Source organism: Parasteatoda tepidariorum, chromosome 8 (genome assembly GCF_982258835.1).
Source record: "Parasteatoda tepidariorum strain Cologne lab strain chromosome 8, Ptep-v5.0, whole genome shotgun sequence".
Taxonomy (NCBI): domain Eukaryota; kingdom Metazoa; phylum Arthropoda; class Arachnida; order Araneae; family Theridiidae; genus Parasteatoda; species Parasteatoda tepidariorum.
The window spans coordinates 102,667,014-102,694,937 of NC_141762.1; the positions used below are offsets into that span (position 1 = coordinate 102,667,014).

Here is a 27,924-nt window from a genome sequence, read left to right on the forward strand (position 1 = left end):
AACCTCTCCCAGGCCGAGGATCGAACCCAGGACCTGTGGCAAGGGAGCGCGAAGCGCTACCACTCAGCCACCGGGCGTTATATATATATATATATATATATATATATATATATATATATATATATATATATATATATATATATATATATATATATATATATATATATATATATATATATATATATATATATATATATATATATATATATATATATATATATATATATATATATATATATATATATATATATATATATATATATTTGGTCATGGGAAGTAGAGGCACAAGCGTAAGCAAATAGTATTCCTTTTAGTACATATATGTTAAGTGAATAATTTTAACTTTAGTAGAAAAACTGTTTTCCGCCAAGAAAAGACAATTATTGCGAAGCAATCATTGGGGTTGATGAGCGGTAGCGAACAGGGTCTTAGCTCCATAGTGACACAAAAACGAGTAAGTGAAAAGAGATATTAACGAAGAAAATTTAAAAAAAAAAACATAAAAAGGAAAATATATAATCTCGTCTTCACCTCACACAACTGTTTCCACCCACAAAAAAATTGCTTTCTAATATTGTATTAATATAGTCAAAGCAAAATATAACAATATAATAGTGTGAAGAGAACCAAAAAAATTTAAACCAAAATGGAACATACCAAACATAAAAAATTAAATACATAAACGAATAAATTATTAAATGACTATAAAAATAAAACATACCAAGCAAAAAATAGAAAATAAAAATTCAGGAATAATACAGAATAAAATACCCACTGTAAGATATAAGGCGAATAGCGAATTCGCATGGATTTCCATTTATCGATATCTTTCAAAAATGATTTAGAAGATTTTTAGTAAAAAGTTTTTTTTTCTCCAGATTACAAAATATGAAAATAAAAGCGTAAATACTGGACAGGAGGACGAATTCCCACTGAAGTAGAGAAACGCTGGATAAGGTAACCGACAAATCAAATGCGCACCAGAAATTCTTTTTGTTCTTCACGAACCAAAACATTTAGTCCTTTTTAAATCTCGTTGCAAAAACAATTCATTTTCTACCAACAAAATTTTTTTGACAATATGGGACAATAATCTTGACCTCAAAAAGGGAAGTAAAGAAAAACATAAGCAGCGGTAATGAATGATGTTGAAAAAAACTGATGGAAGATTAAAATGTCTTCTCCAAAGAAGAAGTTGAAAAACAATGAATGATCCTTTATGAAGGCAACCAAAGATAATTAATTACTACTAAATTCATTTTTACGATAAAATAATGCTCATTTCGCTTTCTATATTTGATTCTACATAAATATTACACTGTAGTACTTTTATGAATTTTTTAAAATTTTTCTAAATTCTTTTCTTTCAAAAACCCTCATAATTTTGAATTTTAAAAAAAAGTGTTTCAACTTCAGGGCGATTGAGGCTCGCGATTCAAGTGAAATTTTGTACTGCATTCAGGTTATTTCCTGTCCTTCCACAGTTGTGCAGATGATAGGAAATCCTTTTCAAATAATGATTGCTTTTAGTCTAATTTTTAGACTGATTTAAGCAGCTGAAAAATTTTTTTTTTAAAAAGTATACCGAATTTAATTTGAACATTTCGGTCTATTAAAAGAAGTTAGTCCAGGATAGCTTGGTTGGTAGGGCACTGGGCTTATGTACAAGAGGTCGTGGGTTCGATTCCCGCTAACCGAAGACTCCCCTTGTAGTGAATAGTGATTGATGCACGTTAAATCAGTCGGATCACAAAGTTCTCCACGTTCCCATAACCAATCATACCTCTGGGTATACTGATCCAGGAGTTTCCTTGTCTTCTGGATTGGGCTCAAATTGACAAGGCTACGGAGTTGAACATTAGAAGTAGTAAACCAGAAATTTGGTCTGCTGTTCAACGACGGTTATAAAAAAATAAAAAAAGCAAAAGAAGTTGTGCATAATGGTTGATTACAAAATCTTTATAGCCAGAGATTTAGTAAGCCTTATAACAGTACAAAATCTTTATAACTAGAGGTTTAGTAAGCCTTATAACAGTACAAAATCTTTATAACCAGACATTTAGTAAACCTTATATCTGTACAAAATTTTATAACCAGAGATTTAATAAAAGTTATAATAGTACAAAATCTTTATAACCAGAAGTTTAGTAAGCCTTATAACAGTACAAAATCTATGTAACCAGAGATTTAGTAACCTTATAACAGTACAAAATCTTTATAACCAGAGACTTATTATCACGTAAAATTCAAAAACTTTGATGCGGACAGCGTGATGATCATCATAAAATTTCTCTCTTTATTATATTTATTTATTATTTAACTAGCACTTTAACTTTCATTTTTATGTTTAATTTTAATTCTTATTCTCTTATATATTTTCTTATTTGTCTTTCTACAAATGTAATTATTCCTAAATAAAAAGAACATATTTAACCAACTTTACCGATCTTGGAATTTAAAAAAAAAAAATGTTGAAAAGTTAAAAATAGTGCAACGCCATCTCGCGTGAAACATCTGAGTACTACTTCCGAGTTCTAATAACCCTAAGAGAACTTAATTGCTTCTTTTATTTATTTTTTTTTCTCCTTCACCTTAATTACGATTTCTTTCTCCTTTTTAGAAAATCGAAGCGTTTTTTTTTTCTTTTCAGGTTAATTTCAGACTTTTCCCTAACCCTTATCTTAGTAATTTCGTTTTTGTTTAATTTCCTGACGTGATATAATTGGTCGCCTCACTGTTTTCTTAATCAACCGGTGTTAAAAGTGAAATAATAAAAAAAAAGGAGAATTTATTTTTCAACTTCAAGCTGCCATTTAATCTGATGCTGGAATTTTCGGTGAGAACCGACGAAAATATTTACCTAGTCGCTATTGAGACAACCATTTGTATGATATGAATGCTTATAACATTTTTTTTCTTTCTTTCTTTTTTTCTCCCCTTTTTTTCTTTTCTGAATTTCATTTGTTCCAACAAAAATAAAGCAAAACAGTAATTAGCGGATATTTTTCACATTACAATTCTTGAAGAAGAAAAAAAAACGATTCATCGCTTTGTTTTTAAACATAAAAAAAATATAGATTTATCTTTTTTTCACCTCCCAAAAATATATTCTCACTTTTTATATTATGTGTTGCCAATATAATTGAAAAATGTATCTTTAATTTTCATCTACACAAATAAAAGAATTTTTTCTTCAAGACTGTTTACTTTTTTTGACTGATTGTAATTATTGTTCTAAACATAAGTTACGCTGCAAAAAAAGTTCAAACTATTCATACATTTATAAAGATTGGTTTTTTTCTTAAATCAAATCTGAGTAATAGTTGGAAAGCGGACAGTTTGAAGTAGTAATATAAATTTCCCAACTTTACTATAAATTGAATATATTTATTTAAAAAATATTTAAACTTTTGTTCAATTATTGCAGTAATTTTTTCTTTGTTGTTAATGCGAGGGAAATGTTATTTCCTGAGAAAAATAAAATGAATAATTTGTCTGTGTGCCTTTCTTATTGTTGGAGAACCATTTGTGCTAGGTTCCTAAAACTTGGATAGTGACCACAATCCTCCTTATCCTAAAAATTGTTAAAAAAATTGCAAACCCGTCGTTTGAAAAATGGATTTGTATTGTTAGCTTAAAATAAATTATAGATTATTTCAATTTATCAATATATTTAAAAGATCTTTTATTTCCAATGAGCTGCACAATCAGTCTTCCCGATGAGCAGACCTAGTGCATTCTCCATAAGTAGTATCCACTCTTTCAGGACCACCACAATGGGTGAGATACCGTTGGCCGTGTTAATTTGGACGTCTAGTTTCTGCCACACTAGATGGCAGCACCAAGACTCTATTTGTGTGCTAAAGTGCGCTAGGAATTTAATTTTGCAGGAAATGCCAAGAGCCAATAAGGCACTCCAGGGATCTTTTACATGCCGCATAATTATACGACATGGCAGCTGAGGATTTTCTGCATCCCGAAAATCCGGTGTCTGGGCCGGGGATCGAACCCGCAGACTTGGGCTCAGAAGGCCGACGACAGACCAACTGCGCCACCCAACCACTATTTAAAAGATAGCACCAGTGATTTTTGTAAGCTTATAGCTCTGTTTGATCAAAGAAAAAGTTTATTGCACATTTTAAATAATTAATTTTTCCCGCAGTGGACTGATCGTTAAGACACGGTTCCGAGCAGATCACCGAAGTCAAGCATCACTGGCTACGGTCAGTGCGCGGATGGGTGACCACTTGGATCAGTCTGCGTAGGGACCGAGGGTGTGCGGTATTGGTCCTCGTTAAACTGTGCTACCGTAAAGTGCTCGACTTCACGCGCAGGTCGTCGGGCTACCGAAGCGGGGGGTGCCATCCCTTCCGCAGAGGATCAAAATTGTGATGGCATGTGTTCGGATCATCCTCCGGGATGTTTCCCAGACCGTCGCCAATAGCCCATTGTGCAGCTCTAGTACGTAACAACACGTAAAGTAACAACAACAACAACAATAATTAATTTTATTTGATACATTACGACCGGTAAGCTTAAGAATTAACGTGGTTAGCATGTAAAAGCTATCGCACAGAATTGATATTTCTTTACTATACGAAACATGTTTTTTTTTTCTTTATGTTTACAGTTAAAAATAATTCAAAACCAACGGCCAATGGAATAAAAAAATAAGTTATGTAATACAATGTAAAATTAACTCTTTGACATATCATTTCTTGACATAGAAATGATCTGTGATTGCACTGTAAACTCGCCACGGAATGTTGACAGAGATGCTAACTGCTCCGGATACGCCAAAATAATTTTAAAAAAACGGTAAATAACTACAAAGTAAACTTTGCAAACATTTGACTATTTTTGCTTGCTTTTTAAAAGGTATAGCATGACATAACTACTATAAAGTGGTGAATTATATAATCCTATGAATTATTAAAAAATAGTGGTGGATAAAAATCTACTAAATTGAATTTATTAAACTAAGAATCACAATTGATAAACAACCACTTTAAAATATATATTTGCTGTCCGGAACAAGTTGGCATCTCTGTGTTGAAGACGTCTGAGACACGTCAATTATTGTTTTGACATAAGAAACAAATGACGTCTCTCAGACGTATCCGTGTGTCAAGGAGTTATTGAAAGAAAAGGGTTCGTTTACTGTTGACCTTAATAATAGCAAAACTACACTAGACGATAATGATGCTCAATTAATTTCGGTGATTAGTATAACAGGAATTGTGGTACTAGATGCTATTTAATCAATACTAAATGCGCTAATGTAGGTATTTGTTATAGTACAATGATATTCCTATTAAGGGAACATGACAGGATTATTCTATCTAAATGTTGACTAAATGATGTGTGTTAGTCGCGTCATCATGCCCATTGATATCCAATTTGAAGGATATTAAGGATTATTTTGAGGATTAGCATTATTTTGAAGGATTTTGAAATGATATCAATTTTTAAATTTAAGATTTACAAAATCCAAATATAATTACACTTTTCAGAAGAAGAAAAAACAGCTATAAATTTCAAGTCGTGGAGAAATCTACGATTCTGGGCTCTAAAATTAACAAATAGAACAAAATAACGGCTGAAATCCAGTGCAAAACTTTTTGTTCAGTCAACTCATGATTCTTTGATTTGAAGAAATATTTTAGGATAAACTTCATCACAAGAGCAACTGATATATTAACAATCTAAGAATGATACTTATTTTAATTAATGCAGACGAAATGTGGTCATTTACTAAAAAAAAAAAATTATATTGTAATCTAGGAAATTTAAAAGAAAAAGAATTTAGTGTTCTAGGAATTGGAATTAGGAGAACAAATACAGAAACCAGCCCAGCCAATTTCATAACCGTCGTTGAACAGCTGACCCAAATTTTGGGTTTACGACTACTAATGTTCAACTCCGTAGCCTTTTCATTCTGAAACCAATTCAGAGGACAAGGGAACTCCAGGATCAAGTAATGGGAGAAATTTGTCTACGTGGAGGAATTTGTGTTGGCACAAACCCTAATTTGAATGACACGGAGAAGAAGACCACCAAACCCTCCCATGGTCAGTCTAACGGCAAGGGGACTCTAACCAATGATCTGTCTACCACTAAGGATATTTCCCGTCAGCACTGTTTTCGGTGCAAGCCGGATACGGAATTCGTACCGACCTGCTGTCACTGGGATTTGAACTAGGTTCACCTCATTGGAAGGCGAGTGCTCTATATCCCCTGAGCCATCGCGGCTCAAATAATTTTATTGAAAGATAAAAGTGATCATATAAACATGGGGCAAATTAGAGCACTAGGGTCAACAAAAACAATTTTATCGCCAAAGTAGCCGGTATTCGAAAGTAAGGGCACATAACTTGAGTTTCTGCGCAGTCTCAGTAGTGATCAAAAAAAAAAAATTAAAAAGTAGTAACTAGAAGTGAAGACAAAAACAAGGTTTCCTGGTAAATTCTGAAGAAATCAGCTTCACGAAGAAAGACATAAGTAGTATACGTATATTTTGGTGTTGATAAAGATACACGTATATGTAAATAAATAAAAGTGTAATTATTTTAATTGTGCCGATATATGCCTTTCAGTTTTGTGCATTATTTCGTAGTATTCTTTGATTGATAATTTATTTTTTCGTCTGTAAACGAAAAGGGTATTCAACAATTTAAAATAGGGTTACATAAAATCTCTCTTTTTAGAAGATAATAATGTTATTTTTTTTTTAGCAATTAAGACTTCTTTGTTTAGTATTAGTTTTTTTTCTTTATTTAAGAGCTCGTTTTTTTCTATACTTTAATTTTTAAATACTCATTGAGGTGAAATAGAATTTCTCTTTATGAGAAGATTAAGGAAAGCCTCTTAATGAGTCGATTCTTAAAGATAAACGGCATCTCAAATTCAATGTCCATTGAAGAAAAAAAACACATAAAGAAAAGACTAGAATTTATTCTCCTCAAAATTCGATCTTTCTGTTGACCTGGAAGTACACTGGTGCAAGGAATTAAGAGAATTTGCAGACTGAGTCGATTTTCTCTAGAACTACAGGACCGATTTTAATGAAATTCGATACGTACATACATTGTATTGGATACAATACGAAACAAATAACCGTTCAACAATTGTAATACACGCTCATGATCATGCGTGTAACCAGAGACGGATTATACCTTTCGTAGGCTCTAGGCATAGCCCTTTTTGGGCCCTTCCCCCACTCCTCCCCTCTTTTCAAAATATATGCTTAAAATTTTCTTGTATATTTTTTTTAAACATTTTTTTTAATATGGATTTTAATTTACAAATTTGTTTATCGAACTTTATCTGCAATACCGACATACTGCCGATATTGCAGTTGATATCGATAATACCATTATGATTTGTTCGCTCGATAACTATGTAAACACTTCACGTCAACAATACAACAACAAACCAGCAAAGAAAACAGTGAAATTGATAGTGATATTTGTCGATTCTTGGATCAAATGCAGAAGGAGAAAGATCTTTCTCCAGATTAAAATTGATAAAAAATTATTTGCGTTCAACAATGAATCAAGATCGTTTGGCATCGCCCGAACTTATGTCTATTGAATACGACATTTTGCGTAATTTGGAATTCGACAGCATAATACAAGATTTCGTTGAATCCAAAAATCGCAAAAAAGTAATATCATAAGATTCTGCAAAATAATTTATTACCAAAAAATATTATATTTTTATTTGTATCTTCATAATTTTGTGCAAAATGCACTTGTTGTTTTTAATGCTAAATTATTTTTGTCAACAAATTTTTTTCTCCCAAGTTTTTCGTAGGCCCCTGAATTTCGTTGGCCCTAGGCACGTGCCTAGTGTGCCTATAGGTTAATCCGGCCCTGCGTGTAACACATGTTGGAGTCGGAAGGTATAAAATTGCCATATGACAATTCAGAGCAATTGCCACAGGAAGTGATAAACTGCCTTATTTCATGTATGAATTCCCTCTGCTAGGCCTGTATATCTGTAAGAGGAGACCATACCCCCTATTAACCCATTTTTTTGTTTATTCTGCAACCGTTGCTTCATATCTTCTGACACCAACGAGTGTTACGCACGATCATGTGCGTGTATTTTCAATTGTAGAATGGTTGTTTGTTTTGTATTGTATCCAATACAATGTATGTACTTATCAAATTTCATTAAAATTGATCCAGTAATTCTAGAAATAGTTGACCAAGTCTACAAATTCTCTGAATTTCGTACACCACTGCATAACAGAATCATTCCAGCTGAAATATTTTCCCGATCGTCTGTTAATTTCGACCTTGTTTCCGCAAATGATGGTAATTTTGAAAAAACCTTTTAATAATTTTCTGAATTAGTAGTACAGTACAGAACCCGTTATCCGGAAATCAGAAAACCGGAAAACCAAAAAACCAGACCGAAATTCGATAAATTTTCCCGCCATTTTTTAAAATTTTTTTTTTATTCATGAGATTTTAGGATTTTTCTTTCTTTTTTGAAAGATGTTCACCTTACCATCATTTTGGAAATAATCATTAGTGTACTACTTAATCGTTTTTTCTTCTTTTTAAGGTTATTTCCATTTTTTTTTAGTTGGGTTTAACAATGAAAAAACGGCTTTTTGTAGTGATTCCGAAAACCGGAAAAATCAGTTATCCGGAACAGCGATGGTCCCGATCGTTCCGGATAATCGGTTCCCTACTGTACTACCTCTTTATGAGAATTTATTCTTACGTTCTTAAATAGAACCCGACAATTCTTATATTTCTATCTCCAACCATTTTTCTGGGATAGATTTTTTTTCTAAATTGTCAGTAACTTTTGATACTGAAAGCCCTTACTAAACCAAAAGACTTAAGTGTTAAAACGAACCTTGTAAATTTACAGTCCCTAGTCACATTATTAGACGAACAAAAGATTTTATATAAAATTTTAATTATCCGGTGATACTAAGCAGCTTTATTGTTTTCAGGCTACTGAAACCGGCTTGTACTTGTTTACGTTCGTGTATGAAGTGGTTAACATTGTAATTCAATACGTTAAAAATAAATACAAATAGAAAGTATGTAAAAAATTCCCTGAATAAAACCCCTTTACATGTATGTTTAAATATAAAAGTATTGCATATGTAAATATTAAAAAACAACAGTGATCTAATAATTTGGTTGAATTATTATAATATACTAATATAATACCTGATATAATAAATATTTTATATTTCTTTTATAATATATCGTCTAATTTAACCAATTAATACACGAATGCAAACCGGTTTCAGTCTCGTAAAAGCAATAATGCTGCATAATCTCATCTGATAATTAAGATTTTGCATAGAATCTTACAGTGCGTCTTATAATTTGGTCGAAATATTATAATATACTAATATAATACCTGATATAATAAATATTTTATATTTCTTTTATAATATATCGTCTAATTTAAACAATTAATACACGAATGCAAACCGGTTTCAGTCTCGTAAAAGCAATAATGCTGCATAATCTCATCTGATAATTAAGATTTTGCATAGAATCTTACAGTGCGTCTTATAATTTGGTCGAAATATTATAATATACTAATATAATACCTGATATAATAAATATTTTATATTTCTTTTATAATATATCGTCTAATTTAAACAATTAATACACGAATGCAAACCGGTTTCAGTCTCGTAAAAGCAATAATGCTGCATAATCTCATCTGATAATTAAGATTTTGCATAGAATCTTACAGTGCGTCTTATAATTTGGTCGAAATATTATAATATACTAATATAATACCTGATATAATAAATATTTTATATTTCTTTTATAATATATCGTCTAATTTAACCAATTAATACACGAATGCAAACCGGTTTCAGTCTCGTAGAAGCAATAATGCTGCATAATCTCATCTGATAATTAAGATTTTGCATAGAATCTTACAGTGCGTCTTATAATTTGGTCGAAATATTATAATATACTAATATAATACCTGATATAATAAATATTTTATATTTCTTTTATAATATATCGTCTAATTTAACCAATTAATACACGAATGCAAACCGGTTTCAGTCTCGTAAAAGCAATAATGCTGCATAATCTCATCTGATAATTAAGATTTTGCATAGAATCTTACAGTGCGTCTTATAATTTGGTCGAAATATTATAATATACTAATATAATACCTGATATAATAAATATTTTATATTTCTTTTATAATATATCGTCTAATTTAAACAATTAATACACGAATGCAAACCGGTTTCAGTCTCGTAAAAGCAATAATGCTGCATAATCTCATCTGATAATTAAGATTTTGCATAGAATCTTACAGTGCGTCTTATAATTTGGTCGAAATATTATAATATACTAATATAATACCTGATATAATAAATATTTTATATTTCTTTTATAATATATCGTCTAATTTAACCAATTAATACACGAATGCAAACCGGTTTCAGTCTCGTAGAAGCAATAATGCTGCATAATCTCATCTGATAATTAAGATTTTGCATAGAATCTTACAGTGCGTCTTATAATTTGGTCGAAATATTATAATATACTAATATAATACCTGATGTAATAAATATTTTATATTTTTTTTATAATATATCGTCTATAATTTATCCAATCGTCTAATTTATATTATATATCGTCTAATTTAACCAATTAATTTACCAATGTAAACAAATGCAAACCAGTTTCAGTCGCATAAAAACAGTAATGCTGTATAGTATCACCTGATTATTAAGATTTTATATAGAATTTTACAGTGCGTCTAATAATTTGACCAGGGACTGTATATGTTTGTCTTGCGTGTACTTTATTACGAAATTTTAATGTGAAAAATGTTTATGAATAATGCGTGTATAATAAATTAGTCTAATAAATTTATTTCAGAATCAGCTCAAGGTCCACACGAAAAAAGACTTCTGAACGATCTTCTGTCTTCGTATAATACTCTTGAAAGACCCGTGGCAAATGAATCGGAACCTTTGCTCATTAGCTTTGGCCTCACTCTCCAGCAAATCATCGACGTGGTGAGTAACTGGATCGTTAAATTCAACCCTTCCTACCAACCAAAAAATGAAAACTTTGCTCCTCTGCTTCGAATATAAAACAGAAACAACATCCAAGTATTCGATCACCATGTCCAGACACGTTTGACGGGTAAATCTTTTATGGGACTTTAATTTGGACATCGGTCATTAAAGGGAGCCATTATCGGGGTGGTAAAATCATTCGCCTTCGAGTGCGCAGCTGCGAATTCTGTCTGAAAGATATTCCTTTTTTTCGGTCTCATAAATCGTTTGAAAAACTGTATGCCAGGAATGTTTCGAGAATTCAGCGGAGTGTATGCATAGAATGAACTTCGCAACATTGCATTCTAAATAGAGAATGCAATGTTTTCTAAATAGAGAATGCAATGTTACCAAATTCATAATTTTAATTAGGAACTTAATGTGATAAAATTTTAATTCAAAAGTTACAGTAAAGAATATAATATTTTCTCATTCATCCTAATCCTACTTTGAATCTTAAATGTAACTTAAATTATATTAAGTTTTTGATGTTTTTCAAAGCTCACTGGGATCAAGATAATATCCCAGATAGCAAAATAAGGTTTATTTTCCCTCAGCAAAAACCTTTTAATGTAAACCTAAAACTGTTTGTCACGCGGTTTACGTGTAAACTTTCTACCCTTACGTGTAAACCTTCCAACCGACAAACTCTCCAGTAAACTTAATACAGCTCTCCCTGTCTTTCGCAAATAAGGCAACTAGTGGTATTCCTTCATTGAATTCTATCTCTGATAAAATTCTGGTAGGGGAATATTGGGGCATAACTACCTCTGCAATTATTAAATATCAATTCCCTTGTATATAATACATGCTAGCTCGATTCTATCTTGAGGTAGTTTTGAGAAAATGTAAGAAAAGAATGCTTTAATAGCACACTTTTATAGAATCCTATATTCAATATGTATTAAAGCTTTGGAAATATGTAAGAAAAGAACGCTTCAATAACGCACTTGCATAGAATCATAGATTCAATATGCATTGAAGCTTTGAGAATGTGTAAGAAAAGAATGCTTTAGTAGCGCACTTGTATAAAATCATAGATTGAATATGTATTGAAGCTTTGGGAATATGTAAGAAAAGAACGATGTAATAGCCACTTGTATAGAATATAAAATAATAATATTTTTTTTATTCACGTATTTATTTAGATAATACTATATAGTATGTATAGTATATACTATATAGTTTAATATAATTTATAATCCGTCCATGTACCGTCACATAAAAATTAATTTTTATCCTATTCTTGCAATAAAATCTTACCTGACGTTTCATTTTAACAGGTTAGGCCTATCTATTTATTTGAAAAATCGTTTAGTTATTTTTTGTTAAACTTAAACGTTGCTTTATTATTTTGAAAGACAAATTCATAGATTTATAACCTGAAAAATTATCCAAATTTTCAAATTTTTTTGCAATCATACTGAGAGCATGTAAAAAAAATCCTTTAGAACTGTTTTTCTCCAAACTTATAACTTAAAGAAAAGTTTCAGTATTTGATTTTAGGCTGTATTTTTAAAGTGAAACCATTTGAAGAAGCTCGTAGGATTATTATAAACCATTTTCGGGTGATTTTTGTATTAAATTGATTTCAAAAACTTAGCCATTTTGTAAACTAGCCTTTTTGTTTTGAAAATCCGTATTAAAAATATCCTGCCTGTTCTTCTGTAGCTATTCGCATATATAATAGGGAAAAAAAGTGTTTTTAATTTTTCACTTTTTTCAGAGTTGAATAAAAAATAAGTTTATGCTGTGTTATATCTCATTCAAAAGGAAAGAGAATCAAATGTTCTAAAGGAGTGATTTTGTTTTGTATAGATTTGGAAAAAATGATCACTATAATTCAAAATGAATATAGCGATTACAAACGGCTATAACTATTTAATTAAAGAGAATTTTTCTCTTTCTCTTTTTTTTTTTTTTTTTCAAACAAACAAATATAACTTTATTGAGAACAAAAACACATAAATACAAAGAATATATATTCGTCGTCAAGAGGAAAATCCTGTCCAGGCGACAAAGAAAAGTAATACAATAAATTTAAAATAGAAATTTAAAAAAAAAAAAAAAAAAAAAAAAAAAAAAATACAATCATAAATTATTTTGCTCATCATAAGACGTCATATATTGTTGAACACTGTAATAATAGAAAACAAAAAAAAAATGCATGAAACTATATATATAAAAAAATAAATAAATAAATAAAAAAAATAACAAAGGTAACATAAGAAATTCGTTTGGATTGGCACAAGACTGGTATAAAAAATCAAATGCTTCCTTTAAAGTGAAAAATAGAGATCTAAATCGTCAATGTTCATCACAAACTGAAATAAAGCACGCTTAAAAGAAGAATATATTTTGATGTTTTGCAACTGAAATGGTAATTTATCATATAATTTAGGTGCTAAGTAAAAAAACTGTTTTCGTGAAATTTCTTTTGTAAAGAAGGGAATCTCATACATTTCAGTTGGTCTCCTTTCAGACACATTAGTTTTTAATTTGCATATTAATTTATTGTTGTGTAAATAGAGTAAAATACGAAAAAATACATTATGGCGAAATGGTAATAGGTTAATTCTTGTATATATATTGGTAGTAGTTACACTTGAATTATTTATATTTAGAGAATTAATAATCTTGAAGCATTTATTCTGAACTGAGATTAAGGGAAGTAAATTAGTTTTATATTCACCGCCATATATTATCGCACCATAATTAATTAAAGAATAAAACCAGGAGTAATAGAGTGCTTTCACAAAATTAAAATGAATTTTATTCTTAAGGTGATAAAATTTAACTAAAACGAAACGCAATTTTTTAACTAAATTGTTAATATGTGTTTTCCATTTTAAATTAGAATCGATATATAGTCCTAAATATTTGATATTGTTTACAGATTGTAGAATATAGCATTGACAATTTTCATTAGTACTTTTGCAGGAGAGAGAGTGAAATTTTAAATTTAAGTTAAATTCTGATTTTCTTAAACTGAAATAAATATATTTAGTTTTATTTAGATTTAAATTTAAGTCATTTATTGTAAACCATTTTGAAATTATGCGTAAATCAGATTGAATTTGAAAAATTAGTTGATTTAAATCAGTGCAAGAATACAAAATTACGGAATCATCAGCATACGTTATTATCTTACCAAAAAGTTTGAGTTGACAAAAGTCATTGATGAATATAATAAACAATAAGGGTCCTAGAATAGATCCTTGAGGAACACCACGGTTTGAAAAAATATAATTACTAAAATTACTTCGGATTTTAACTCTATGTTCTCTGTTTGAAAGATATGAAACAAACCAATTTAACATAATTCCTCTGAAACCAGCAAATTCTAATTTTTTAATTAAAAGATTGTGATTGACATTATCGAAAGCTTTTGATATATCAAGAAATATAGCTACTGTTGTCTTATTTTCGGCAATACTATTATGAATAAATTTTGAAAATTCCAAAAGAGCTTTTTCTGTACTTTTGCCTTTAATAAATCCATGTTGATTAACAGAGAAAAAATTTGTAAAATTGTATCCATATAATATATATTTGTAAAATTGTATCCATATTTGTATCCATAAAATTTACACAGAATGTAAAAGGATCTTCAAAATTTTGTGTACATGCGTCACAGATTTTCTACGTGACATCCTTTAGTCACACGGACAAACATGTAGGCGGTAGTCGATTTCACGCCATACATTTTTACTGTTCCCTTTGCAGAAACATCCTATTTCTTCAAACATCCTATGTCATCTCCACATGTTGTTTTCATTTGGAGGTTCTTGATTGTAAAGCTGAGCGAAATCTTCTCTGCACTGAGATAACAGAATCATAATTGTTAAATTCTAACACGCAGAATGCTTTCTGCCATTTTCACTGATGAACCCGCGCATGCGCAGGATTCCGCTTCACTGTACCTAACGTAAAGTAAGTTCCATCTACAGTCTATGATAATCTTATGGATGAATCCTTTCTCATTAAATAGTTATAGCTGTTTGCAATCGCTATAGTCATTTTGAATTTTCCAGTGTATTTAAGAAACTCTTTCTGATTTTATTTATTCAATTCCTACAATTAATTTAAAGTTTCCCTATATCCTGTCCAAATTTTCAATCGTTCACGAAATACTTTTTTTTTATCCACTCAAGTTCAGAAACATTTTTTTTAAACTTCTAGTGGATGACACTCAGTGTTTTCACTACAGCGCGAGAATCTCGCATATTTTTTTCTTTTCTCACATTAAAAAATTACGAGAATGAAATTCGCGCATTCTATAAATAAATGTCAAAATTCGCGAATTTCTCACACTTTGGAAAAAGCTTCGAATTACGCCATTTAGAATAAAATCCATTTCACTTTTCGTCCTGGATCTTTCATTATTTTCAACATCTGCCCCGTTTTCTAGCTTCTCTATTTACCAGTATTGTTCAGAACCTTTTCGAACAACAGAACACAACCACGGAACCCCTTTCAGAACGCATTTCTCTGTAACCACGTGTTTACCGTAGGTAAGGTTTCTTCATGTAAGACATTCAAATTTTTTATGTGCTAATGTAAGATGGACAAATACCTTGTAAAGGCAAAATCTTCTATGATGATGCACCAAAAATATTCAATGCTTTTAAAAAAAGAAGACGTTAAAAATGTATTATAATTAAAGAAATGATTTTTTTTCAAGAGTTTTTGTGTTTTTTTAGTTTTTAGAAATCTCACTTAACTTTTTGAAATCTCACCCTGTTTTTGAGAAAGGGTGAGAAATTCTCACCCATTTTTTTTCTATGATGAAAACACTGCTTGATGTTAATACAGTTTTTATTTTTCAATTATTAATTCATTCATTAAGAAGAAATGAGCGAAAAACGAAATGGTTTTACATTACCTGTTTTATTGTTATGATGAAAAATGTTTCCAAAATAGACTTATTTATTCCACACTAAAGTAACCTAACCTCTTGGCAAAAAAAAAATAAATATTTCAAATACATTATTTTAATTTTTTTTTTGTTTGATATGTCACTAAAAACTTTCCCGCGTAAAAAAAAAAAAAAAAAAAAAAAAAAAAAAAAAAAAAAAAAAAAACGTCGTTTTATTTTAAATCATTCCTCTTTTTAAGAGACATTTTATTTTCAAAATCAGATTCACAAGAATATATTCGATTTCTCCTATTAATTCACACTCTCCCTATTATCTTATTCACATTTTCAATCTTTCATAAAATACTTTTTATTCATACACTCAAGTTTAAAGAAATTTTTTTCGAACTTGTAGTGGGTGACACTTGACGTAAATACACTTTTTTTTCAAAATATTGATTAATTAATTAAATTTAATTAATTAATTTTTGTTTCAGAAGGGAGAAAATTTTTTAATTATTTAATAAGAAGTAACTAAAATGAAATATTTCTTTGTTGACCTGAATAGGAATTGACTTTTTTTTTTTTTTTTTATATATTACTTGTTTATAAGGATTAATTCCCAATTCAACTTATTAAAATTCTCTCTGTCTTCAAATAAAAGTTTACCCAATAACTAAAGAAAGAAAAAAAGAAACAATGAGATGTAAATACAAAGTCAGGTATTATTTGCTTTAAATGTCAACATTGCATGAAGAATAGTCCTTTGCATCATTTCAAAAAATTAAATAATTTTGAAAAATTGCATTAAAAAAAGAGAGTACATTTAATGAAAAAAATGATCTTAAATATATTTCCTGAATACGAAATACAATTATTATCTTAATAAATATCTTTGCCGTAACGGCTTCGAAAAAAGAAAAAGTACTTTAAAAAGTATAAAAGAAATACTTTTAAAAAGTATATGAATATGCTTTTATTTTGTTTGTAGAGTGTAATTTAAGTTTCCAAAGGGATTTCTGGGTCTCTAACAAATAGGGATATTCTTGTTTAAGCAGTCGTTGCTTATCGCCTCTATTTAAAAAAAAATTTAAATATTTAAATGATTAAAAAACTGTTGGCATTATGCGTGTGGCATTTCTTTTGAAGCATTTTCCACAATATAGATTACAGAATCGTAGTGACTCAGGGGATAGAGAACTCGCCTCCCAACGAGGTGAATCGGGTTCGAATCCCAGCGAAGGCTAGAATTCCAATTCTGCACCCGGCTTACACCGACCACAATACTGACGTAAAAAACCTCCTCAGTGGTAGATGGATCATGGGTTAGAGTCCCCTTGCTGTCAGGCTAACCGTGGGAGGTTTTCGTGGTTTTACTCTCCATGTAACGGAAATGCGGGTTAGTTCTGCAAAAAAAAGGTCCTTAACGTAGGCAAATTTCTCCTAATACTTGATCGAGGAGTTCCCTTGTCTTCTAGATTGGATTCAAAATGATAAGGCTTCGGAGTTAAACATTGGTTCTCGTAAACTCAAAATTGGGTCAGCTGTTCAACGATGGTTATGAAATAAAATAAAATGTGGCCAACAATATAAGATCCATTCGTAAAATGAATAAAAATTTTTATAATTCTTAGAATATTTCAAAGTATTTATAATAACTCTTTATTTAAAGGACAATAATTTTAATTCGCAGTTCGAAGAAAAAACTTAAGATTACGTGGCGATTGAAAATCAGCATTTATTATATTTAGTAGCCCGTAATTTTCCCTTTAGGTCTCTATAAAGTTGGCAGATCAATTGATATTATTTTTTATGAATCGCGTTACAAATATTTTAAAATGTATATTACGATAACAAGGTCTGACCATATATATTTAATGTACAATAATTATCGACAACGTTTATAGACAATATTGCGATCCATATCAAGGACATTAAATGTTAAATACAGCAGTTTGCGAACATTAACGATAATGATAATTATGCAAGACGATATTACCGTGACTGTTGTTAATTTTATTTGGGTAAAGAGAATATTGATTTGTGAAAAAAAAATACGTCGTTCAACTTAAAGCTTCATAAATTTAACTGAAATTTAAAAGTTATCAATTAATTCGATTGGAAAAAATAACGTTATTGTGACGACGATGATCGTTTTAAATTAATCAATGGATTTGTGCAGGTGGCATTATTGACTTTTTAGCAGTTACAGATGCATCTCTTAATTTGGATGTAATGATAATTGTCTCAGAGAAATAAATTAAATCGTTTTAGAAAAATTGATTTTTTAATTAGTGGAAACGACCATAATTCAGTAATATAAAAATAATTAAAAAATGGAAATCTCTTAAAAGGATCATGATAAAACATTCTTTTACATCGAGAATTTAGTTACCATTTTATATTCAACGGTTGGCTCAAAAAGGCACCCCCAGTTGCTGAAAATTGGAAATTGAAAGTGAATGAATTGTTACTAACAGACAGTTAGGAGCATGGGAAGAGATTTATCGAAAGGTTGGCGATTTATCGATCGCTAACATCACCAAAAATAAAGCCTAACCCCCATAATCAATATTAGATTTGAAAATACTTTGGCTATCGTGAATCGCCAACAAAGCTGTGAGAATTACTATAACCATGTAGCTAAAACATATTTGTGGTCAGAAATGGAGAATAAAGAGTTATCAATAGATTTTTGTTTGTTTGTATAGAGCAGTGATTCTCAATCTTTTTTTTTTTTTTTTTTTTTTTTTTTTTTTTTTTTTTTGCGGCACACTTTTAACGATTTCGAAATTTGACGGCACACAAAGAAACAAATTAAATTAAAAGTTGTTTACTTACTATTTTACACTGTGTTAAATAGTTTGTGATAATAATTGTGAATGTGAAATAAAATAATATGTACTACAAAAGCACATTTATTAAGGGATTAATTATTTCTTTCGACCCATTTTTTATTAGTTAGTAACAGTTATTTAATTTTTTTCTTGTTATTAATTGTTAGCTCGTTTTCTATAGTTATTAACTGTTAGTTTTTTTTACATTAACTGTTATTTTTTTGTGATTTCTTGTTAACTAGTTTTTTTGCTAATTACTAATTGTTAGCTTAATTTTTGTTAGTTATCCATTGTTAATGTGTTTATTAATTGCATAGCTTACTTTAATGATTAGCTCTTACAACATTTTTTAAAATTGTGTGTCATATACAATTTAAACACTTCCATCTTATTTTAAGATTGTCAGAGACAATACAATCGCCGACAAAGATCACGCGGTTAAAGCGTGGAAAAATTATAAAAATTATATATATATATATATATATATATATATATATATATATATATTAAACTTTACTCATAATTAGGACTGGGCTATAAAGCGGTAGAATCAGAATCAATTTTGAGAACATATATCGTGATCTCGCATGTTCATTTTCGCGCCTCATTGTTTCCTTTGTCGCGACTTGATATCGTTTCTTGTAGTTTATTTTCAGTGGGACTGACTTTGTGATCGCCGTTGTTACCTTGTTCTGAACGTAATTGTTGAAAAGAATATATAACGAAGTGTTTCTTAATTAATTAGGCAAACTATTGTTTTTAAAACGAAAATTTTTTTTATATTTTTAAATGTGAAAATTAATTTCGATATTATATGTTTAAGTAATTTTTTACATTATTGAATTTATTACAATCGGAAATCTAATTTAAGGTGCCCATAAAGAATTAAATTACAAAGTAATTAAGTTTGTTAGGCTACTTTTTACTTTATTTTAATTTATTAAAAACTTTTTGGATAAAATTTCTAACAATTTAATGGGTTTTTATTACTGATTTTAAATTTGTAAATCTTTAGTTGTTTTTGTTTTTATAAATAAAATTATAACAAAACTTGTTTTTCCTCTTTTGGATTTGGACATAAGTCAATCAACTTTGTTTATTCAAAAAAATTAGTAAGGTTTGCGACTTCTTTTTTTTTCTTTTCAATTATTTATCACTTTGTTTTATTAAGGAGGATAATCGTGTTTTTTAATTTTCTTTCAGTATTGTCAGTTAGATATATTATCGAATATCATAATTCTTTTGCTTTTATTTTTAAGAAATTAAATCTTACTTTGTTTTTTCGTTCAGAATTCGGTAATTATTCAATTTAATTTAATTATTTATGTGAAATAATAATGATAAAAAATAGGGTTGTTTTAAAAGCGATTTTTTTTTAAAATTTATTTAGTACTTTGTTTTAAGCCTGCAAATAATTTTTAACGAACTTGTTTTTTAAATTTTCTTTCCATATTATTAGGTAAATATTATATTGATAAATTTCAATTTTATTTATTTTTTTATTATTTATTTTTAAGCTAAGAAATCTTTTATTATTTGCGCGATCATTTTTAGAAAATATAACATTAATATCTTTCTTTAGCAAAACATATACATCTTCAAATTCATAAATTGATTTAAATCAATCAGAGTATGAAGTTTTGATAGAAATCCTACTTTCTGTTCCTTACGAGCAAATGAAATTCAAAAATACTATATCGCGATGCAAAACTGACGATGCATCACGATATAATATTTCTTATATCGCCCAGTCCTACTCACAATAAAAAAAGCATTATAATTTTTATTGTATCATTTCTGATATTTGGCGGCACACAAAAGTGCCGCGGCACAGTGGTTGAGAATCACTGGTATAGAGTATTGAAATAAACAGTTATCCGTTACATTTATCGATAAGAAAAGAATAAAATATTCGCTTTTTATAAATTTTAATAAAAATTAAATAATTGATTTAATTTCATTACAATTTGATTAGGAATGAGTAAGAAAATAAGTTTAAGAAATTAAAGACATTTTAAAAGCTATGAGTATAATATATGATATCACATTGTATGCTTGAAGTTATAACAGATATTTCTTGCCGGTCAAAATTTGTTTAAGTTAATCTATTGTAACATTTAGGCTTATTAAGTGTTAGGTTCTAACTGAATGAATGTTCTTCCTTGCCTAGTTTACATTTAAAGTTTTCTAACACCCAATAGTAATAATTGAAATTAACTTAAAAATAAATCTTTGGAAGAAGCGTCACACTATTAAGTCCTTTAATTATGAGTATAAAATAGCGAAGCAACGTAAGAATGTGCGTTCCCGCGGGTTAAATACATCGGCTACAACGTGATTAAATAACTCTGCAAGACAAATTATTGATACAAAATTAAATTTCTCAAGTGTGTAACGAGAAAATCATTTACTCTATGTGACAAATTGCATACTTTAAGCGAAGAAAGCCCTACTCACCTATCAAATTTAAATTTTAACAAATGGAGGTAGATATTAAAAAGGGGAAAGAAAGATAAATGGCAGAAGGTTACAGATTTTGAAATAATTTATGGGAAGGATTTTATTTTAGTCTTATATAAACAAGATTCACACAAGTCTTTGAATGAAGGTAACTAGATCCGTGATGGCTCAGGGGATAGAGCGTTCTCCTGCCAATGAGGGGAACCGGGTTTGAATCCCACCGATGTCTGGTACGAATTCCGCATCCCGCTTGCACCGACCACAGGGCTGACTTAAAATATCCTCAGAGGTAGATGGATCATGGGTTAGAGTCCGATTGCCGCCAGGCTAACTGAGGGAGAATTTTGCAGTTTTTCTCTCCATGTAGCTCAAATACGGGTTAGTTCCATAAAAAAAGTCCTCCTCGAGAGCAAATTTTACCCAATGATTGATCCAGGAGTTCCCTTGTCTTCTGCATTGGGTACAAAATGACAAGGCTTCGGAGTTGAACAGCAGCAGTTGTAAACCCAAACTTATATCAAGATAAGATTCTGTCTGGGTGCATTTTACTATATAGTATATTTTACGGTCCTCAAAAACTTGCAATACCTGTGTTGAGTACGGCAAGAAATATACACTATTTCTTCCACTCCTATATTTTATTTAACCAAATTCTTAATAAGAAATAAAAAAATTTCTACATGTTTCTAAACATAAACTAGAGTTCTATTGTACAAGTTAAAAGTTATTGAAGACAAAAGAAAACGCTTTTACCTAATTCTCCATAATTCAAAACGTAACGATACCCGACGATTTCACTTTGATTCTATCGCATAAGCTATAGCATTGTAAAAACGATTACTTTTTCAGTAATTTTTTTTTTACTCATTGACAAAATTTGTCTTGGTTTGGATTTGATGGCGTCCACACACTTTTCAACTGTGTTCAAGAGTAATAGTAAACAGTGCGCATGCGTCGTCATTGCATGCGTTGCTATAGCGACCGCTGCTGTTTTTCTTTTACTTTTCGCTAGCAGGCATTTTAATGTATTTACTTTATAATAATTTATCTTTTTATCATTAACGTATAAATGACCTGTTGACGGTGATTTTAATATAAGTATGAATGTTGAAGAAGGAAAAGTATTTTTGTGATGCCTTGAAACACGTGCATAGACATGATATGAAAATCAATCTGACGACTAACATCCATGGAGGCAGTTTTAGCAACCCATGATTTGAAATGTTGTGGCGTTTAACGGAGTCAATCCAGAAAGAAAAAGCATTTGATCAATGGGTAACCAGTGCGTAATAAGGCGATCACAACTTTTTTGTTAATTTTGTCTACATCTAAAATGGCATTTAAATTAATCGAAACTGAAATCAGTTTCTTTAAAAATACAAGCCTATCCAAAGAATTATAACTGTACTTATTACCATCCTAGTGCCCAGTACTATCATCTGATTACTATTATTTAATTCTAAGGAAACAGAAACGGAAAAAGAATGAATTCATTGTTAACACAGAATTCTAATTGGAGGACATAAATATTCTTTCTATTTTTAAGTTTCATTTTCAATGTGTGCGTTATATTATTTTTTAAATGTTTCATTTCAAAAAAGTAAAACAGAAAAAAGAAGATAACTATTATTAACAGAATCTCGAAAAAAGAGAATAGCCTATGGGAAGCAATGAAGGAACTGTTCCATAAGTTTTTCAGCTGTTCTACTGAAGGATTTCAGTTTCGGCTTAAGAAAAGCTTTTTTATAAGATTTGTAAACAAAAGAACGGAGGTCTGTTGACAGGAAATAAGGGATCTACTCCATATTGTATTTTTCTCATAGAACCATGGGTGAAAGCCCTTATATAGCAAGACGGAAAAGAGAAAAGCCTGGTATGTAAAACATTTCATTCCAGCATTTTTTTCGAAAAAAATGAAATATCTGTAACTATCAAGATTTCTTTTATAATTCTGGCATATATATAAAACTGCTTCTTTTCCAAGATAAAGTAGATATTGTTGAAAAATTTAAAAAAAGAAAAAGTAAACTCCTCCCCAAAACTAGCTATAACTGAAGTGGTTTTACTACCAGCCTTTCCTCTTTTCCGTCTCGCTTTCACCCCTGCATAGAACATTGGTGAAGCAATCGAAACAATTATAGAACAAATTCAAAACAAAACTTTTAATTTTAGAGAGAGCTTAACAAATTTTTTTATTGTATAACTTGTTTCTTTAGAAATTCAGATTTTCATTTTTGATTTAAATAATTTGCAAGTCAAATTAATTAGAAAAAAGAGACTTTCCGATAGATAAGAGATCAGATTTCATCAGAAAAGATCAAATCAGCTTTTTTTACAACCAATGAGCGTCTCTCTAGTATTCTCTCTAGTATTACAAAATCTATAAAAGTTAACGTGTATTTTTATGATAGAAAGAGGAAATGAAATCCCTATTTATCTCAGAAATCTTATTTTAACATGTGTTAATGAAATTCATAAAACTATTATAGCTTTAAATTAGAATCCAAAAAATAAGAAACTTTACTTTCAGAAACTTTAAAAAAAAATTTAAACACTAGTTTGAACATCTAATGTATGGACATTTTTATTCCAACTAAATCCGAGCATTTTAACTTTAACATAAAAAGTTATAAATATCAAGTTTTTTTTTTTTTTTTTTAATTTCCTAATACATCCGAGGCCTGCACAGATTGTTCAAAGGTGCGAAAGACCATGTAATAAACAACATGCATGATTTTAAAAATCATTTTAAAATGAAGGATTTTGAAAAACTACATTGTAAAATACTATTTAAGTGCATTTAAACAAGTAAATTATTTTTAAAATGCCTTTTAAATGGCCATAGTGTCACTCACAGCAAAAACGTTCCATCGCTGACGATCATTGTCTGTGACGTCATTCTGCATAAAACATTTCAGCTTTTCAAATTTTTACTTTTGTTGCAAACTCTTATAGAAAATAGTTTTCATTTAAATTAGTCTTAACGGTTTTTCTACTCCATTTTACTTAACCTTCCCTTTTAATTCCTTTTAACAATTTATATTTGATTGCGCTGGTTGTCAACCATTTCAATCCTGTTCGAATTTTTAATGCTGTTTGAATATCGATGGTGTATTCAACAACAACAAAGTGTCAGAAAGAGGTGCTATATCAATAAAACTAGATTATATGTTTCGTACAAAGAAGTTGTTAAGCAAAGCTGTAATCTGTACTTAATTAGATTCTTGAACTTGGAGAAAGGTTTTCCGAACTTGCAAGAAAATAGTCGGTAGTTCTTTTTATTCTTGAAACAGCTCGAATAGCATGTTTAAGAAAATGAACACAGTTCAAAACACGCCTTTTCAACCCAAACCAAGTCAAAATTTTTGATGGTTAACCATTGAGAAACCAACATAATCCCGATAGTAACCATCAATTATTCCATCATGAACCATTATATTTTTTGATAGTGACCAACATAAGTAACCATCACCTCAATGTAGGAATTCGGACTGATTTATGATGGTTCAACATAAGAATAGCAACTTGTTTTAATGGTTGGTTCATGTTGAAGCATCACCAATTTCCACTATTTTTTTTCCAACGCCCACCTGGAGAATGACCTTGGTCATACAGGCAACTGAAGGACAGATTTGTTGACCACTCTTTCAGGGGCACCCTATTAGGTGGGCCAACGTTGCTCCCACAGTAAGGACAGATAGTACAGAGAAGGAAAGAACATCCATGCCTTGCCCGGGATTCGAACCCAGTACCTTTCTGATGCAAGGCCAGTTCCCTAACCCCTACACAGGCCGGTCGGTAATTTTCCACCATAGTTATTCCAAAATCAAATACTGGAACTATCATGAGTAAGCCCCGGAGTTTGATGACATTTGCATTTTTGGACATTTTTTGTCCTTTAGAGCATTTTTTTGAGATTTATAGGGCATTTTCTTTAATTTTTGGGGCGTATTTTGCATTTTAAAGCAATTTTTAAATTTTTTTGTTAATTTTTTGGAATTTTTATTATTTTTTATAATTTTTTATTATTGCACTGGCTTCGATATTAACAAGTGAGGCAACATCTTTTCAAATTGAAGAAGAATTGTCAGTAAGTGTGACCGTCTTTTTCAAGTACGCACCAATAACATCAGTAGACGTTGAAAGAAGCTTCTCCTGGTATAAAAATTTGTTTTCAGACAAGAGACGCTCTTTTTACATTTCAAAATATTAAAAAAAAAATTAATAATTCACTGTAATTCTGATATTTAGTAATATTATGAGATGGAAATTGTTATATTCATTTAAGTTTCTATACAAAATGAAAATGTTTTGGAGTCAATATATTTTCCTTTTTTTTTTGTTATTTTAGGATATAGCATATTTTTCAAACTTTAATGAACGTAGAACAAGTATTGCATTGCTTTATATTTCTTGAAACGACTCATAATAATTTTAAAGAGTAAAACATTGTTTTAGTTCAATATTTTTACTTCTATTTAAGTCATGTCATAAGGCATTTTTAGCGCAATTTTCGCATTTTAAGGGCATTTTTTGCAGTTTGTAAGGGCATTTTTTGCACTTTTTAGGGGCATTAATTGAGATTTTTTAGGTCATCAAAATCCGGGCTCTAATCATGAGCAACCACCATCCCAATGTAGGAAATCGGACTGATTTATGATGGTCCAACGTAAAAAAACACCAATCGTTTTGATGGTATATTCCTGAGAACCAAAAATAATTCCCGTTAAACCATCATGAAAATGTACAGTTGGATCTATCATGAACTATCACTGATCATCGCGGATCATATTGGATTGATCACGGCTCATCATGGATTGTGTGTCCGTGAGAGTCATACTGCTCTTGATGCTTAACCATCATAAAGCGGCATTTTCTTTCTTGGAATGATGGAAGTTTGTTGACATATCAAAAACCGTGAACACGTAATGGAAATTGTTGGATGATGGTGACCATCCAATGATGTCGGACCATCATGAATCGCACTGAAACCAACATAAACCATCAACATTTTTCGATGGGACTATCAATAATTTTAACTTGGGAAATTTCACTACTGAATGTAGATTTTATTCCTTACTTTTTATCCTTACTTTTTATTCCTTACTTCAACATTTTTCGATGGGACTATCAAAAGTTTTAACTTGGGAAATTTCACTACTGAATGTAGATTTTATTCCTTACTTTTTATCCTTACTTTTTATTCCTTACTTCAACATTTTTCGATGGGACTATCAATAGTTTTAACTTGGGAAATTTCACTACTGAATGTAGATTTTATTCCTTACTTTTTATCCTTACTTTTTATTCCTTACTTCAACATTTTTCGATGGGACTATCAATAGTTTTAACTTGGGAAATTTCACTACTGAATGTAGATTTTATTCCTTACTTTTTATCCTTACTTTTTATTCCTTACTTCAACATTTTTCGATGGGACTATCAATAATTTTAACTTGGGAAATTTCACTACTGAATGTAGATTTTATTCCTTACTTTTTATCCTTACTTTTTATTCCTTACTTCAACATTTTTCGATGGGACTATCAATAGTTTTAACTTGGGAAATTTCACTACTGAATGTAGATTTTATTCCTTACTTTTTATCCTTACTTTTTATTCCTTACTTCAACATTTTTCGATGGGACTATCAAAAGTTTTAACTTGGGAAATTTCACTACTGAATGTAGATTTTATTCCTTACTTTTTATCCTTACTTTTTATTCCTTACTTCAACATTTTTCGATGGGACTATCAAAAGTTTTAACTTGGGAAATTTCACTACTGAATGTAGATTTTATTCCTTACTTTTTATCCTTACTTTTTATTCCTTACTTCAACATTTTTCGATGGGACTATCAATAGTTTTAACTTGGGAAATTTCAACTACTGAATGTAGATTTTATTCCTTACTTTTTATCCTTACTTTTTATTCCTTACTTCAACATTTTTCGATGGGACTATCAATAGTTTTAACTTGGGAAATTTCACTACTGAATGTAGATTTTATTCCTTACTTTTTATCCTTACTTTTTATTCCTTACTTCAACATTTTTCGATGGGACTATCAATAATTTTAACTTGGGAAATTTCACTACTGAATGTAGATTTTATTCCTTACTTTTTATCCTTACTTTTTATTCCTTACTTCAACATTTTTCGATGGGACTATCAATAGTTTTAACTTGGGAAATTTCACTACTGAATGTAGATTTTATTCCTTACTTTTTATCCTTACTTTTTATTCCTTACTTCAACATTTTTCGATGGGACTATCAAAAGTTTTAACTTGGGAAATTTCACTACTGAATGTAGATTTTATTCCTTACTTTTTATCCTTACTTTTTATTCCTTACTTCAACATTTTTCGATGGGACTATCAAAAGTTTTAACTTGGGAAATTTCACTACTGAATGTAGATTTTATTCCTTACTTTTTATCCTTACTTTTTATTCCTTACTTCAACATTTTTCGATGGGACTATCAAAAGTTTTAACTTGGGAAATTTCACTACTGAATGTAGATTTTATTCCTTACTTTTTATCCTTACTTTTTATTCCTTACTTCAACATTTTTCGATGGGACTATCAATAGTTTTAACTTGGGAAATTTCACTACTGAATGTAGATTTTATTCCTTACTTTTTATCCTTACTTTTTATTCCTTACTTCAACATTTTTCGATGGGACTAT

General features: G+C 29.8%; 1 protein-coding gene across 1 annotated transcript in view; it reads left to right on the top strand.

Annotated features, from left to right (window-relative positions):
- The window catches only part of LOC107456578 (neuronal acetylcholine receptor subunit alpha-7-like), a 461,896-nt gene that overhangs the window by 314,829 nt on the left and 119,143 nt on the right, over positions 1–27,924 (top strand). Inside the window, exon 2 of the mRNA XM_071180921.2 lies at positions 10,896–11,035. Coding sequence (XP_071037022.1) covers positions 10,896–11,035 — 140 coding nt within the window. The remainder of the gene's footprint in view (positions 1–10,895; positions 11,036–27,924) is intronic.